The sequence below is a fragment of the Eublepharis macularius genome, chromosome 6 (assembly GCF_028583425.1).
Source record: "Eublepharis macularius isolate TG4126 chromosome 6, MPM_Emac_v1.0, whole genome shotgun sequence".
Lineage (NCBI taxonomy): Eukaryota > Metazoa > Chordata > Lepidosauria > Squamata > Eublepharidae > Eublepharis > Eublepharis macularius.
Window position 1 is genome coordinate 79603841 of NC_072795.1, and position 17613 is coordinate 79621453.

Consider the following 17613-nt stretch of genomic DNA (forward strand, 5'->3'; position numbering starts at 1 on the left):
GCCTGCGGTTCGTGAAGCCAGACAGTCAGGCACCATCAATCAATTCCCTTGGAAATGGAGCTGGGGGAATGCCTGAACTCTGTCTGCACTCCTTCTGTTGCTCTGGAAACCTGAATCGAAGCCCAGCTTACCTTGATCGGCAGGTCTTCCTTCCAACCATGGAGCTGCAAATTGGTAACAATTGGTTACATGGGAGAAGACACCCGGGGGGAGGGAGGGCACTCCAATCTCACGCCTGCAAACCCTGATAGGCAGTTCTGATGGCCAACCCCTTGTACACTGGGCCAACATCAACTGGTGGCTCTAATTGTATCAAATGGGAGTTTCCTGGGGGCCTCGGATTGGAGAGAGTATAACTCCAAATGATCCCTATTGCAATCTTGACCAAACTTGGGTGCTGGCTGGAGGAGAGCCTGCTAAACACTCCCTGGGAATATGGGCTCTCTAAGTCCAACAGGGGCCATTCTGACACCCACGAACCACGAACCTCAAACCAGTTCATCAGCAGGAAATGTTCGTTGCAGTTTGCTGGTTCGGGTTCATCATAGGCACTGAATCACGAACTGCTGGTTCGTTAAATTTTTTTGGTTCGTGCCCATGTCTAGTGATTTTTAAGATTTTTCTTTCTCCAACCATGGCAGTGGCAAAAAAATGGGAACCTGGGGTGGAGAATCCCCCAACTTCAGTGGGGGCTTGGCTGCCCTACACTGAATGCTCAAATCTTGCAGATTGATCATATAACAAGGCCATATCCTCAGACCATTGTTCCATGTAGCCTAGAACAGTCTCCTTATATCAGTGGTAGCTCACTAAGCTTAAGAATCCTAATTTGTGGAGAGAAATATACTGAGGCACCTACATGCAGATGTTACAGTGAATTGCCATTATTCCCTATAGGGGACTTTTCAGGTACGGGGCTGGAGTGGCTGTTTTTCAACTACATGACACCAATATTGTAGAGGAGTTAATTTAATTTAATTTAATTGATTTCCCCCCCACCTCCCTGCAAGCAGACTCAGAGCTGGTTATAACAGTATAATAACAATAAAATAATTTATAATACAATACACAGAATTAAAAACAGTTGCATTATCAAGTTAAAACCAGATTACCTAAGATGGCTATCAGTGTTCACAGTACATCCCATCACTCAAGATGTTATGGGGTAGGACAGGCAGATGATATATGATGTTAATAACGGTGTACCAAATGAGCAAGGGTATGAGGAGAGGGGGAGCCTGTGAGCAGTATAAACTGAATTGGTGTCCATTGCAAATAGAGGTTTGTAGTGGTGACATCTGAATGTGGCCCAAGTTGTTTACAAGGCTTTTAAATTTTGCTTAGTTCTATTAATTGTCATTTAAATTTACAGGTTTTTCATTACATGCTTATTGAGTCCAGTATATAAGCGCGTCATTAGGATTTTTGTAGACTTCATGATTTCATCAATGATAAGATTTAATTTCTTTCTCTGCTTGACCTGCTCTGAGTCTGATGCTTATGACATTGAATATCGTGTGGTATTGTGGAAAAATGAAGTTCTGAAGAATTAAATTAATCTAGTGCTTGCAATAATTAGGCTGCTTTGAAGAAAACCTGTCAAAATTAAAATGAATGAGCAGATATAACATTTAGGAATATTAACATACTTATCCTAAAAATGACTGTGCTGCAGTGCCACAAATCATGTAGTTATGGTGTACTGGTGGGTCATGGAAGGAAGATAAAGTTGTACAAATGTCTAGGAATGAGGATGTATTATTGAAGTGCACATACCACTTAAGGGAACCTAACTCTGGAAAAGTTCTCTGAGACCATCTGTTTTAAGTGGAATTGTGCTTTTATAAGCAACTTGCAGAGCAGTTCACTACAATATACTCAAAAGTACAATTACCGAAAACTCTACTTATGCTATAAAACATTGAACAAGTATGACTCTAGAGATATCATTAGGTGGTGCAAATGAAAAAGTTAAATATGTTTTTTAAGAAATTCTTAATAAGGATGCATTGCAAGAGAAAGATTCAGTGACTTTTTGAAATAGACCTTGTTACGATGCTTTCTTTCTCTTGGTTAGATTTGGTCTTTAAGCCTTTTCTCTTACGCCCTTTGGCTAGATTGCTGCCACCAGGAATATTATATTCCAATATATTTTATTTAAATTTCCCTTTTAGTAATGTGCCTAAGCGTCAGGCTTCTTCATGGTACTATGTGGCCCTGAGGATAGGAATGACAGATACTCCAGGATATTTAAAAAAAATAAGGAAACTTTTATTTTTATAAGAAGCATATCGGTTTCATATTATTTCTAAAACTTGATGGTTTCAAAAGAGTAGTTCTCAATTCTTGAGGTTACTTAAATACAGTCACACAGATCTTCTCTCAGGCTTCATGCACAGATTGCCTACTTTTGATACTAATTTCTCTCTCAATTACAAGTAAGACCTTTTCTCAGGCATACACAAAGTTTGCCTGCTTTTCTCTGACTGAATGTTCTTTCACAAACACACCGTTTAGGTTTCCATATAGGTCATATTTCTCTCAGACAACTTACACAAGCTCAGGCTGCACACAGCTTGCCTGCTTTTGATATTAATTTCTCTCTCAATTACAAGTAAGACCTTTTCTCAGACACACACACAGTTTGCCTGCTTTTCCCTGACTGAATGTTCTTTCACAAACACACAGTTCCCTGCTGGAACAAGCTACATTCAGGACCTGACAGAGCTGTGGTTCTGTCTTGCTCCTTTTCCTTCCCTCCCTGCTTTGAGAGAGTGGGGCCACTTTTCCTTTTCAAGTAGGATGGCTGGGGGCACCTTGTTCTGAGGCTGCAGAACTGGACCCTTTGGTCCAATTTGCTTTAAACTCAAAGGTTCTTTAGTGGACAGGCAGCTTATTCCCTATCTCATACACTGCAACATAGCTACAGTGATCCAGGCAATGGTCATCTCCAGATTAGATTACTGCAACTCACTCTACGCAGGGCTGCCTTTGAGACTGATCCAGAAGTTACAACTGGTCCAGAATGCAGTGGCATGCACCCTCACCAGAACTCCAGTTAGGATGCATATAAGACCTATTCTGTGTCAGCTGCACTGGCAGTTCCAGGTCAAGTTCAAGGTACTGGTTATGATATTTAAAGCACTTAGTGGACTGGAACCAACATACCTGCAGGACCTCCTCTTGCCATATGTTCCCCAGAGGGCACTTCATTCTGCTGACAAACACTTTCTGGTGGTCCCTGGCCCCAAGGACATTCACCTAGCTTCAACCAGAGCCAGGACCAAAAAGGCCCTGGCACCAGCCTGGTGGAACTCCCTCTCCATTGAAACTAGGGCCATGCGGGACTTGTTACAGTTTCGCAGGGCCTGTAAGATGGAGATGTTCCATCAGGCCTATAGTTGCGATTAAGGCGTAGATGAACTGTCCAGCTCCCCCTCCCCCCACTGTGATCTGTGGTACACCGTTATTAACATCATATATCATCTGCCTGTCCTACCCCATAACATCTTGAGTGATGGGGTGTACTGTGAACACTGATAGCCATCTTAGGTAATCTGGTTTTAACTTGATAATGCAACTGTTTTTAATTCTGTGTATTGTATTATAAATTATTTTATTGTTATTATACTGTTATAACCAGCTCTGAGTCTGCTTGCAGGGAGGTGGGGGGGAAATCAATTAAATTGAATTAAATTAACTCCTCTACAATATTGGTGTCATGTAGCTGAAAAACAGCCACTCCAGCCCCCTACCTGAAGAGTCCCCTATAGGGAATAATGGCAAAGCTGCAGTTCTCCTTCCTTCTCTCCTTCCTGACTTTGTGAAAGGAAACAAACAACAGACCACAACAAGGAAGGATGGCAAACACAGACTTTTCAGTGGAAGGTAAAGAAGGAAGGAAGGTAAAGGTATTGTCGGTCATTCATTGTAAAAATAGGAAAATAAAACAAATGCAGACCATTTTTTTAAAATGCCCAGCTGGAGCTCTCCTCCTAATCTGCTGCTTGACTCCCATTCCCTACCTCCCCCCCCCCCACAAATGTAGGAATCAGTAGAGAGAAGTGAGCTTGTACCAAAAGGCACTTACTTTGGGGGTCTGTAAAACTGAACACCTCAGTTCAGTCTGCTTGAAATCAGGGTGGTCTTTAGATCTGAGACTGTACCATGTTTTTTGGTGTCCTTATGTCTATAAACAGCTGCTACAGACTACATTCCTCATTGAAACTCCAGAACCTGAAAAAATCACATGGATTTGAATCCCAAATTAGTAGTGTCCTACTAATCAGCAGTCACAATAAAAATCTGACATTATAACAACATTTTCTCAGAGCACACTCCTATCAACCAGAACAGAAGAATGGGGAGGAGACTAAATCTGGTCCACTTATTGTCCCCTCCTAAATGTCTTATTGCTGCTTTTAAAGAGGCTACATGTGCACAGCCTTCCTGACACCTGAATTGGGAAGGGGAATTCTCTGTGCAGCATCTGTTTGCATTGTTCATCCAGCTAGGGAGAGGCATACAGAAGCATATTCCGTGGTGGATCAGAGCATTCAAATGTATGCTTGTGTAAAATAGTTTGTACAAGCAGGGAACCTGAAAATACTTGTGCTTACTTCATTTCTCCCAGTATCCTCTTCCCAACAATATGTACTCTTTTTCTCCTCCTGGCAGACTCAGGGGACATGTTGTCGTCTCTGCTTCCTTTTTTCACTTCCCATTCACAAACCAATGGTTATCTGCCTCTATCCCAGTCCTCAGCTCTATTTATTTCATTTGTACTCTACCTCTTTCCCCAGTTGGTATCCAGAGCAGCTTACATTATTCTCCTCTCCTCCATTTTATCCTTGTAAAAATTCTGTAAGGTAGGTTATGCTGAGAGAGAGAGAGAGAGAGAGAGAGAGAGAGAGAGAGAGAGAGAGAGAGAGAGAGAGAGAGAGATTGGACCAAGGTCAGCCAGCAAGTTGCCATGGCAGAGTGGGGATTTGAACCTGGGTCTCCCAGATCCTAGTCTGATACTATAACCACTACACAATACTGACATTCAGCTTTCCCTCCTTTCCTCCCTTGGCCATCTTCTTCCTGAGGAAAGTCTGGCCAAGTTGCTAAAGTCATGTGATAGCAAGTAGCTCAAGTGAGTTGTATGGTGGTTGCTGCCAGGCCAGGCCAGGCCAAGTTGCATATATTGTGCAGAAGCTACTGCTAGGCCCAGGCGAGTTTTGTGGCATCAAGTCATCCAGTAGCCTCTGCCGTAACTGGGTGAGTTGCACAAATTGTATGGTAGCAAGTTCTCTAGTGGTTGCTTCTGGACTTACCTCTAATAAGTCCTTCCCCCAGGTCAGGATGGAGGGGAGCAGAGATGGACTGGAAGGCTAAAATATCCCTGGAAAGGGCTCTTTCCACCTTTTACCGATAGAAACCAAAGTTTGAAGGCTAGCTATATTATTGTAGTTGTTTGTCAACCCCCACAATGGCTGGCTGCTGAGATCTCATTTGTTAAAAGTACAGGTAATACTCATATTTTAAAAATAGATTTTAGATTTTTCTTAAAACCTGGGGCTTTTCAGAGTTTTCTACAAAGATTTGTTTTTTCTCTTTGTGGCTGCAGTCTCTAGATTTAAGTATCCATAGATGAGACCATCATAAGAATTAGATACATTGACTGATATTTTTGTTCCGTATTTTAAAAATGCTCTGGCATTAAATGATACCATGTTTTTTTGTCTGTCTGTCCGTTTGTTCGTATGTGTAAAGGCTTCTTATCCTACCTTTCCACCAAAATAGCACTCAAACTGGCTTTTGCCAAAGTTAATTTTTTTAAAATTCACAAGCTTAATGGTTTTAAACAACATAAAATGTGTTGAATATTTTGGCATTGTATCCTAATCCAAATCATGTTTACTCACAAGTTAAATCTCATGGATGTCCATATGACTTATTTGCAAATAAGATTGCAACTTTCATGTAGCTGTCACAGGTCTCTCTGTTGTGAATTGAATCTATTGATTTGGTCTCATCCTTACATATAAGTTATTTCTAGTCAATTCAGCTGCTACTGTGGACTTAAATTATTGGTCAAGGGATATTAAAGATGATGTTGGTCATATCATTTTCTTTCATGTTGTCAACTTAAGATGAATCCAAAGTACAGTAGGCAGAGCTCTCATTTCTGCCTCTCCTCTGTGCCACTCAAAATGCTGCCCCAGGAGCCTGAGTATTCTTGGAACAGCACTGAGTTCAGTGTGGTTGTCTGCAGTGAAAGGGAAGTACTCTTTCCCCCACAGAGAGCAGGGTTAGTGTCCAAACCTTCTACGCTAATGAATATTATCCGAAACACTCTGATTTGTACTGTACTAGCTAACTTGGTGCATTCTGTGCTGCATCACTGGATATTGCACTATCAATGTGTTAGAGCAATAATTAACAACTGGATTATCCAGCATGAACAAGACAACCCAGTATACTAAAAGATTGCTATAGCGCAGCAATAGCGTACTATCCAGCAGTGTGTGGCTGAAACCTTTTGCATGCATAACATCTTCATACTCATGAATTTTGTTGCTTCTTTAATCAACCTTAGTAGTAGTTGGCTATGAAATTGATTCACCTTTGTCTCTTCTTTGCAGATTGCATTTTCACAGCACAATACCATTATGGATCTGGTGCAGTTCTTTGTCACTTTTTTCAGGTAAAATTTCTCAGTAATTCTATAATACACTATACACTCTAGGACACATGTGGTCAAAATGTGGTTGTACTACCCCTTGGAATCAATTTTTAGAAGCACAAAATCAAAGTTGAAGAAAGATCCTTCTCTCACCGCTCATATTTCTAGCATAAATTCTTACTCTTCCAGCTGAATGCAACCATGGTTAATGCTAAGCAGTGTTGACAGAATTTGAAAAATAGTAAGAATATGATATAAAGATAGCCCTGATGGATTGGACCAAAGATCCATCTATTCCAGAATTCTGTTTCCCACATTAGCTAACCTGGAAGTCTACAAGCAGAACACAAAGCCCACTCACTTCTTGCTTTTGTCCTAACATCTGATATTCAGACTAGAGATGGGCATGAACAGCAATAGGAACTAAAAAACGCCATGAACAGCCCAATCAGCTGTTCGTGAACAAGCTGTTTGTGAGGCCCCATTATAAATGAACCGGTGATCGTTGCAAGCCTTGTTTATTGCTGTTTGTTGCTGTTTGTCAAGCCAGACAGTCTAGCACTTGCAATCAATTCCCTTGGCAACTTAGGCAGGGATTGTCTGAACTCTGTCTGAACTCCTGCTGTTGCCCTGGAAGCCCCAATCTAAGCCCAATTTAGCTTTGTAGGCAGGTCTTCCTTTCAAGTGTGGAGCAAAGAGCAGGGGGGAGGGGGGCTCCCAGCTCTGACTTTGCAGACAGTGGAGAGACAGTTGCTGTTGGCATTTTGAGAGAGTACATTGGAGCTTGAATTTTCTTTGTGTGTGGTGGGATAGGGATCTACCTCTTCAAGTTCCAGGGCTGCTGCCAGGCTCTGGGCCAAGCTATTATTTATTATTGGTGCATTTCCTGCTGTCTGCTCAGGTAGGGTTTCTGGGAGTGGTGTGTTAGGGATCTTGATGGCTGGAGGAGAGCCTGCTGGCCCCCATGAACAACGAACAACGAACATATTAGTGAACAGGTCATGTTCGTCAATGTTCATAGTTTGTTGTTCGTGGATGGCAACGAACAATGAGCACCATGTTCAGTTTTTTTCCTGTTCATGCCCATGTCTAATTCAGACACACCTTAAATGTGGAGATTCCATACTATCATCTTTTCTCATCCATAAATTTGATTAATTCTTACATAGAGATTTCAGCTAAAGTCCATAACTACATCTTATGGCAGTGAATTGCATAAAATAATTAGGCATGATGTGAAAGTGCTTGCTTTTGTCTATTCTGAATACTTTGCCCATCAAGTCAACTCAATAGAAGTTAAGTTTTGCTATTAACTTAAATTTTTTAATTAAAAACTGTTACAGTTAAAGTTAGATAGTTGATCTACAGAGTTAAAGTAGCTCAATTTTGAATTCCAACTACATATAAATTAAAACAGGATATTGTAAAGGAACATTTTAGCTCCTGCCATGTCACATTTAGGTTAACAATCTCTAAGTAAGAACGAGCATCTTATTGCATTATATGCCTCTTTTTCCTTGATAAAATCACTGTCTGTAGATAGATAAAATCACTGTCTGTGGAATATGTTGTGTAGATCAACAGTTTATTCCCAGCAATGTTCCATGTATCAGCTGGGCATCTTTTGAGATCCTTATCTAGTGCTCTAGATATGATGACATGATGACATTTATAGTGGCTGTTTATATCATGAGAATCTTGTTACATAGGTCATTTTGGACATGGAGAAAGAGTTTAAGAAACAGTGTCATGGACAGGGTTGGCAGGTCCCCCAGGCTGAAAGTGGGGGGTGAGGGGTCATTCCCAACATGATTCAGAAGTGATAGGTTGCACCAGGGCCTGATTCTGTAAAAATCACATATATATTGAGTGTTTGGAGCTGATTTTTACTGAATCCCCCCACCCAACATGATCTATCAATTCCACGTTGTGCTAGGATGACATCATTCCCAGCGCAAAGCTGGAGCATTCTGGAGCTTCTAGCCCTGTTCCCATGCCTTCCCCCTGCCAGCCACATGAGAGGTGGGGGCAGAGTTGGGAGCAAGGGATCTCCCACCTCCACCAGGGGGTGGTAACCCTAGTCATGGGCTTACAGTTGCCTTGGCTGTTAAGGGCAGAGTCTTTTTCACAAGTGATGGTTTTTGCATTTTTTTTCAAATTTCCTGTATCAGTAGATGGGTGAAAATGTTACAGTAACCAAAAGTTACAATGACTCTTACATATAATTGTTATTGTTGTTATACATTGTTTTTTAAAAGAATCCTTTTCTAACTCACATTTACAAATCACGTGTTTCTAGACTGAATGGCTTTTAGTGCATTATTTGTGAGAATGCCAAAGCCAGTTTATTTCACATAAAAATGCCCTTTCAGCAAATGCTTAGTCTCATTTTGACTTCCTCCTACTCCATCTTCTGTTAATACAATGGTGGAGTAAATGTGGGGATTGTAATTCTTATTAGATTGTTTCTGGGTATAGCCTTCAATAGACTGCATTTCTATATTTGGGCAAGGTTTTAGTTTTCCTTTTTTATGGGTCTCTCAGGATGAATGAACTGATATTTCTGTTAAGGCACTGTTTGAGCACTGTGAACAGTTCCACTGGCAAAAAGTAGTCAGATAGGTTACCTCCTTCAGGCACAAAGGGTTGGATTCAACCTTTCCCCAAGAAGAATGAGTTTGCAGATGAGATCTTTGCTACCTTTCCCTTCCCTGTGCATCCCTCTAAGCTCTCTAAAAAGCTGCTTCTGAGGGTCAACAATATGGTAATATGGAAGGCAGCAAGAAGAAGGAGTCAGTAAATTACACATACACAACCACTTGTACTCATACAAGAATGCAAAATAGAGGAGGGGTCCTGCCAATTCCCTGTTTTTGCTGTTGCCTCATATACAATATGCCACATTGGTCACAAAAAAGTCCTTAAGAAAAGCCTTTGGGGGCCTTAAGTAATATGCAGTGGGAGGGGAATGGTGGCAAAGAACCCTTCCAAAAACTCTTTCCATTCACTGAAGGATTGGCTCCAATGCTGCATCTGCTGAGCTGGAGGTGCTTTTGAGGTGCAAATACTCTGCAGCTGTGCATTAATGGTTCCCTGGGAACACTTTTAAAACATTATTGTCTGCATTTCAACATGAATATGAAATTGTCTCACATTTTGCAACTTTTTGTGCCCTGTTTCCTTCTGACAGTGTTCAGTAAAATTATGCTCCAAGCAATTCTGGAGTATATGAAGCTACTTTTCTCACAGATGTTCTTCATCCCAACTGGTTTTCTTTTATCATAATACCACTCTCCTCTCAATATTAAAGCAGGCATTAGACCAACTTGTCTGACTAAACTAGTGATTCATCTGTGACAAATGGGTTTGAATATACACATTGCTCATTTACCAGACTAAGTAGAATGTTTCCTTTTTATGCTGCAGAATGTGAACTTATAGCAAATGTTAACTCTGTGACAAAAATGTTGGGGTGATGGCAGCAAGGACTTTTTTTAAAAAGAGAAGAGAGCGAGCCAGGCTTTCCTTTAGGCAGTAATGTCATTGTATGTTATGGCAAATGACAAGCTGCTTTCTCAAGCAGCCTGCCAAACCTGCCTTCTTTTCAGACACAGTAGGAATGGGACTGTGAAATGAGTGACATCAAAGAAATGAGCAACCTGTTTACAGCAGCCAAGAAATATTGCAGATTCTTATTCTGCATTGTAATAAACCAGGGCAGTAAGAAGTAAGGCAATGAACATACTTGTGTTTTCTATACTGGTTTCTATAGATGCGAATATATTACATTTTATTGATTAGCTGAACAAAAACATTTGGAATGAAATTAAACTTTATTCCTAACTTCATTACTAGAATGTTAATAAAGTATTTCAGAAAATGGTTCTGTAACAAAGAAAAGAAGAAAGGAGAATATTTCATTCTAGCTTGGTAATCTTCGGAAAGGTTTTTTTTAAAGTTTGGGATTTCTTAGAGTTCAGGGCATTCAGATTTTTGAAAATCCCTAGTACATTTGCCCATCAAAAACAGTAATGATAAGTGTGCCTGTGGAACCAATCATAACAAGATATCTCAGGAGTAAGTGTCACTGAATTAAGTGAGCCTTATTGTTGAGTCAGTTTGCATGGGATTGCAGCAGGTATTCATACAACACAAAATTTACAACACGATAATAAAAACAGCCCTGCTGGATCAGGCTCCCCTCCCCTGTCTGGTCCAGCATCCTTGAACTAGTTTCCCTGGAGGGACAACAGACAGGGCGTACTGGCCATGCTCTCCCTTATGTTACCTCCTTACACTGGGATTCAGAGGTTTACTGCAACTGAATGTGGAAGTTTCCTTTAGGTACTCTGCTTGGTAGCCACTGATAAAGAAATCCTCCATTAATCTGTTTAATCTCCTTTTAAAGCAGTCTGTGCTCATGACAGTCGCTATGCTCACTAGCGATCTGAACTCAAACATGATCCTGATTCTGCTAGATGTTAGTTCAATGAGAATATCTGTTCAGTGAGTGATGGGCTTGTTTCTTTTATTTCTATTTTGAATGTGCATAGGGAATCTCATTTGCCTGTCCTCCACTGTTTCTTCTTTCCGTTTCCTGAAAGCCTCCACCATCTCTCCCCTTGTCCTGCTTCCTTCTGTGGGTTCTTCCCAATCACCAGCCAACCCACTTGGATCAACCCCCTATCTTCAGTTCTCCTTTCTTCCCTACCTCTGGTAGCCTCTACCTGGAGAAACACTGGCTGATTTGCATGGTACCAGCTAGGCTGTGTCTGCTTGCATGGGGAGGAACTTGAAAGGACTTGAGGGGGGGGGCAGTTCATAATTTCCTCTGTACATCCCTTCTAACATTATTTCCTCTTTCCCTCTGGCAGCCCCCATAACCTAACCTTTCTCTACTTCTTTCTCTTCTTCATGCCCACCAACCCACCTCCCTTTTATTGGCCCTCCAGCTTCAGCTATATTTATTTATTTATTATTTATTCTGCTATGTTTATTATTTATTTATTTCATTGCCATGTCGGCCTCCCACCTTTGGGGTGGGGAAGGTTCTCCCCACCACTGCACCTTGTTAATTTGTTTTATTATTTGTATATTGATTTTAGTTTTGTTTTTATCAATTTTAACTGTTCACCGCCCAGAGCCCCTGGGATGGGCGGTATATAAATTGAATAAATAAATAAAATAAATAAATAAATTTATACCTTGACTTTTTCCACAGTGGGGACCAAAAGCAGCCTGCATCATTCTCCTTGCTTCCATTTAATCCTCACAACAACCCTGTGAGATGGATGGTCCAAGGTTATTAAGTAAGCTTCCATAGCAGAGTGGAGATTTGAACCTGGGCCTCCTATATTCTAATCTGAAACTATAACCACTATACACACTGCCTTTTGTGCAGACAGGGACTGCTGTTGATCAGTAGCAGGCAGCCAGGCCTAGATGAGTCATGCAAGTTGGGTGGGTAACAAGTCATTTGGCAGTTGCTGCCAGGCCTAGCCCCAATGTGTCCTCCCTTAAAGGCCAAAATAGCCCTGGAGAAGGGTTCTGCCCTCCTCCTGCCTCTTACTGACAGAAACAAAGACTTGAAGGCTGGCAATATTGTTGTAGTTGCCTAGCAGTGGCCATTGAGGGCATTCATTTCTTAAAGCTACGTGTGCTTCTTGTGTGTGTGTGTTATTTCAAACTTGGGGCTTTTCTCAGGTCTGTAGAAAGTTCTGTCTTGTTTGTCCATGGCCACAATATTTGCATTTAAGTATCTATAGAAAGGGCCATGTTGAGAGTTAGATACAGTGATGTGAAATTTTCAAATTGGGAATGATGGCCATATGCGTAAATATGAATAGTTTATCTGTTCATGAAGTACAGTATTTTTTGTAAATTACGTGTCCATTTTCAGCAATCAGTGACAGTTTTCTGAACAGTAAAGGTTGAATATTAAAGAGCTCCTGGGCATGCTCCTACAAAGCAGCTGGCTTGAGCACCTGGCTTATTCACTGCTGATTGCACATATGCAGTAGTGAGCTACAGGAGAACCATTGGGGGAAATGGCTCTTGATACATAATACAACTGAGCATAATAATCATAACAGTCAACAGACTAGACCAAGTAATTAAAACTTTGGTGCCATCACTAGTTTTGATCACCCCACCCCCCACCCCTGCCCCAGCTCAGATGTGAATCTGAAGGTGGGCTGAGGGAGTAGGCAAAAATCCGGAAGTGAAAGACTAGTTTTAAAAAATGAAAAACCTCAGTTATGATAGCTCACTCAAGCCTAATGGATGCTGGGCTTGCAAATTCAAGTGAGATAGCCATCTGAACAGTATGCAGCAGCACAATTTCCTTTGATGACATGAAGGCAGTGGCACTAGCATAGGGAAAAGGAGGAGAGGTGTATGTGCATCTTAAGAGTGATTGGTGTTTTCCCCACCAGTGTCCATACATGAGTCAGCAGTTCTGCTGTCTGCCTCTGCTCTGCTCAGCTGATGGGCAGCTTATCAATTTTGATTAATATTTTGCCCACCACTACAGAAGCTGACTTTTTTTGTGCTTAGAAAAGGACAGGTGTATTTCAAGCTGCATAACTCTTGTTCAAGGGGCCTAGAATAGAAGCACATTGACCACATTGCTATTTTATATAATACATTTACACAATACAATTTTTTTCGTTATGAAGGCAAGATTGGTCACATTGTTTAACTGAGCTTCTTATTTCAGAGTTATATGTTTTAAAATGGATCGGTTATGTTTATGAGGAGCCTACATTCAGAAAGCTTTAAGACATTGCAAACCAGTATTTTAACAGTGCTTCTATTAACAAATTATGAACTTTTTCCCTGTCCATCTTACAATTATCATGAATGGCTGATAGGGCTACAGCTTTTAAAAATCCTAGGGAAAAGACAAAATGCCTGTTTAGGAATTTTACTACCTGTGACACTAAATTTAGGATCTGTGTAATCTACTGTCCTGGTTTGTAAATATGTAAATATGTATGTAAATGAAATAATAAAAACTGAAAATAAGATTAAATGAACATGAAGGCAGCCTCTAAGTTAACAGGATAGGTATGCCTTTAGTGAAATCTTCTCAAAAATATAATCACAAGCTAGAAGATTTAACATTTTTGGGAATAGAACAAGGGTTCTCCAAGGATGAATGGTATATTTTTTACTGAACCACCCAAAGGGTTAAATGAAACATTATACTTCTGCCTTGAAGGCGAGTCTGACCATCTGTACTGGTTGCAAGTTAGGTGCCCCTTATTTAAGCCAGTCAGTAAGAAAGAAGTTTGTGGAGACAGAAAGAAAGTGAAAATACAAACCTGGTACTCACTCGATGTGAGTAATGTACTTTCTGTGGTTTAATAGATTACTATTTATTTTACTGATAGTTTGTTAATGGAAACATTGTTAAAATAATAGACAGAATTTATTCATGTTATAAAACTTTTTGAATTCAAGTTCCTTGTCATCAAATGGATTAAGCCAATTCTAAATGAAAATACACTTTTAAAGGAAATGAGTTTATAAATATGTTTAATACTTATGATTTGTATGTGAAGGTATTTTGTTATAAAATAGAAGGTGGTAAAAGTTTAATTAAAATATGCTCCTTCACTTTAACATTCTCTAATTATTTAAGCAATATTTTCCCGTTGTCTAACAAAGTTTTTAAGACTCTATTTTCAAAAATGTGTTTTAGAAATTGTGTTAGACACTGTAAAACAGCAATTGGAGCAACTTTATGTGTATATTTATATTATAGCACCCTTGCAAAGAACTACAAAGGTCAATATATTACAAGCCATTTTCTAAAAATAAAAGCAGATGCCTTTAGTACCTTTGAATATTTTCATCTTCATTTTGCCTTTAAGACTAACCAACTTTATTGAGGCATAAACTTTTGAGAACCACAGCTCTCTTTGACAAATGCAAGAATCTGACTAAGAGAGCTGTGGTTCTCGAAAGCTTATGCCTCAATAAAGTTGGTTAGTCTTAAAGGTGCAACTGGACTTTTTACTATTTTGCAACTACAGACTAACATGGCAAACTTCTCTGGATCATTTTGCCTGGGGTTGGTGCAGCTTTCTTGTTTCTAGATGGAGTTGAGGTTCAACCTTCTCATGTTCTCTCTGCAGCTCAAGCATGACTTTAATGTCCATACAGAGTTCTAACTTCCAAGACCATGACTGCATGGCTTTCTGATTACATTTGGTATTCATAATCAATTTAAGTGAAAACAGCCTGCAATCAGACACTAAAGGACAGCTTGGAAAGGACAAATGGTAAAATAAATGTGAAGGCAAAGTTTTGAAAGAGTTTGGCTGCAATCCACATTTTCCTTACTCTGTAGACCCATAGGTTTCGATGTGAATACAGTGAGGCTTCTCTGGATAAAGTGGGCTTTGGATTTCAGTGGGATGGTCTGATGTTATCAAGCTGATGCAGAGTAAGTGCAATAGCAGTTTTACCTACCACACCATCATGTGCCTGGCAGTAGTTACAGGGCCCTCTACATGAGTCATAGTGTGACCAGAAACAGCTGTTTCCTCTCCCCCCTCCTCCTGTGCACTGTTGGCAAGGGTGGATGGTATGGCTGCTATCTTGGGAACTGTATTTTATGATCATCATGATGTGGTTTTTAATGTGATTTTAAAACGTATTTATACTCTGTTGTGTCCCACTCTGATCCTGCTTGTGGGAATGTGGGCTAGAAGCCAAATAAATAAAATAAAAATAAATAAAATCTAGAATTTAGAATTGCTCCTTAGAAGGGAAACTTTGTCAAATGTTACTATGTGTCAGAGCCTGTACAAGGTTGTGGTATCATGACTTGGATTGGTCAGGAAAGTTGAAAGATAATTTGCCTTGGCTTATCTGTCACCTCCATCTGTTCCTAGCTAGATGGTAATACCGTGGCACAAGAAGAATTAGAGAGATTCCTGGTAAAGAATGGCAAATGCAGTACTTTGCAAGAATATCAGATTATCAGTGCAATTCTAAGACACTCCCGCCCCCGAAAACTCCCTGGAAGCCAATGTGGAGTTACGCTAGCATGTCCTGGACATACACTGTGATAACCCCCCAAATGATGGCCCAGTGGCCCAGTGTCACTCTGCCTGGGGTCCCCCCACCCAGCCACAGCAGCTGGGTGTGGGCGTAATTGGGGCATAAGTCCCTGTGCCAGCAGTGCAGGGGGTGGGCAAGGTGTAAGTTAGTTGGCTCTCTAAGCTATTTCAGGTACAGAAACACCCCCAGTAGTGGTGGAAAGTTACACCATGAAAAATGACTATATAGCCCATAGGCACCCCTTGTGTGGGAAAAGTCGATTCCCCCCAACATAACCTCTGACCAGGGCACTTGTGACCTCTGGCGGAGCAGGCAAACCCCCAGAGGGCAGGGGCAGGGGCATCAGGAATGGGCACCAGGTGAGGTCTTCCTACATAGAGGTTGAGGGGGCAGAGTTAGTGGGGAAGCTGATGGAAGGGGGCCCTCATCCCGTCTTGCCCACCATGACGGACTTTGTGCCACAGATGGAGTCTACATTTTCTGAAGGGCTGGAGCAACACTGGAGGAGGGTGTGGAGGGGGACCACAGGCTGGCGGGATGGGTGGACCAGGGGCTTCATGCAACAGGCTCTGGATCGGAGGGAGATGTGGGAGACACGGGGCCCCTGCTGGGGTCTGAGGAACAGGGCCCTTGCCCTGCGCAGAGTATCCCCCCTATCCTCTCTGCCATGTGTGTGGTGTTCGAGAGGGAGTGGCTGGAGATGCATCACGAGTGGAGGAAAGCTGTGTCCTGGGATCATGAGTGTATGGCTGGCCTGGCTGCATGGGTGGCTGCAGATCACCTGGGGGGGGTCTGCTGGCTGTCCATGTAAGGACCAGGACCACATTAAGGGGCAGCTTGGGCAGCTTGTGGCTGCAGCTCATGCCCCCTGTAGCCTCTCCTCTTGCAGCCTGCTGCCTGCAGGGGTGACCCAGGGCACACCCTGGGGTGGCCCCCAGCAACTTGGCCAAGAAGCCAGGAGGCCACTCTGCTGGTAAGCGCAGCTGGCAAGGCTCAGCCCCCTCTTCATCCACTGGGGGGTTTGTGCCCACCAGCCTCTCTTGTGGCAGGCTCTAGGGCTGCCTTGGCCATGCTTCCCCAGTGGGTCCCCTCCTGCAGTAGGGCAGTTGCAGCATGCCCCCCTGGCTGCAGGCTGCACCTCCAAGGGGGGGTGCATGCCCCCAATGCTCAGCTGGGCAGCTCCTCTTGCTTGCGTGCCTCCATATGGGTGCCAAGACAGCAGGGGCATGTGGTCTGCATTGCCTGCTCTTTGGTGGTGGCAGATGAGGTGTCAAGGGCCACAGAGACTGTGGCCCATGCATTGGCTGCCCCTTTGCTTGCCACTCATGATCCTGTCATGGGGGCCGCGTGATCATTGAGTGACGTTGGCGGGGTTATCAGGGGAACAGCAGGGTGAGTGCTTTCGGCTGTGGCCTCGCTGTGCCTTGCAGGGCTTGGCCACCTGCGTAGTTCTCCCACGAAAGTCCTCAGGGAGTGGACAAGCAGCCCTGCAGGTATACAGGTGTGCTGCTGCTGGCAACACAGTGGGCCTCAGGATTGAGCAATATTTCTGAAACAATGTACTACTTTAGGGAGCTGGGAACTTTACTATGAGCTATATACTGGGATATTGCTTTAATAAGATGGGTGTAAAACTCCTATGAAAATATGGTGTGGGCAATTTTTATCTTTAAGCTTCTTTGTAAGTTATCGCAATGCATAATATTCTAATACACTTGTTGAAGAGGCAGGGGCAAGCATGCAAAATATAGTATGTTAAGGTTTAAGGTGCATTTCTGTTTAACACTCAGTACTTTTGTTGGTAAGTCACTTGATGCACTGGCTTTCTGAAGCATTTATGTGGAATACAATAGACTTCCTTGCAGTCAGTC

The 17613-nt window shown here is 42.0% G+C and overlaps 1 protein-coding gene across 1 annotated transcript in view; it reads left to right on the forward strand.

Annotated features, from left to right (window-relative positions):
- The window catches only part of ATRNL1 (attractin like 1), a 981827-nt gene that overhangs the window by 480527 nt on the left and 483687 nt on the right, over nt 1–17613 (forward strand). The window contains exon 25 of the mRNA XM_054982776.1: nt 6630–6691. Within this exon, the coding sequence (XP_054838751.1) occupies nt 6630–6691 (62 nt within the window). The remainder of the gene's footprint in view (nt 1–6629; nt 6692–17613) is intronic.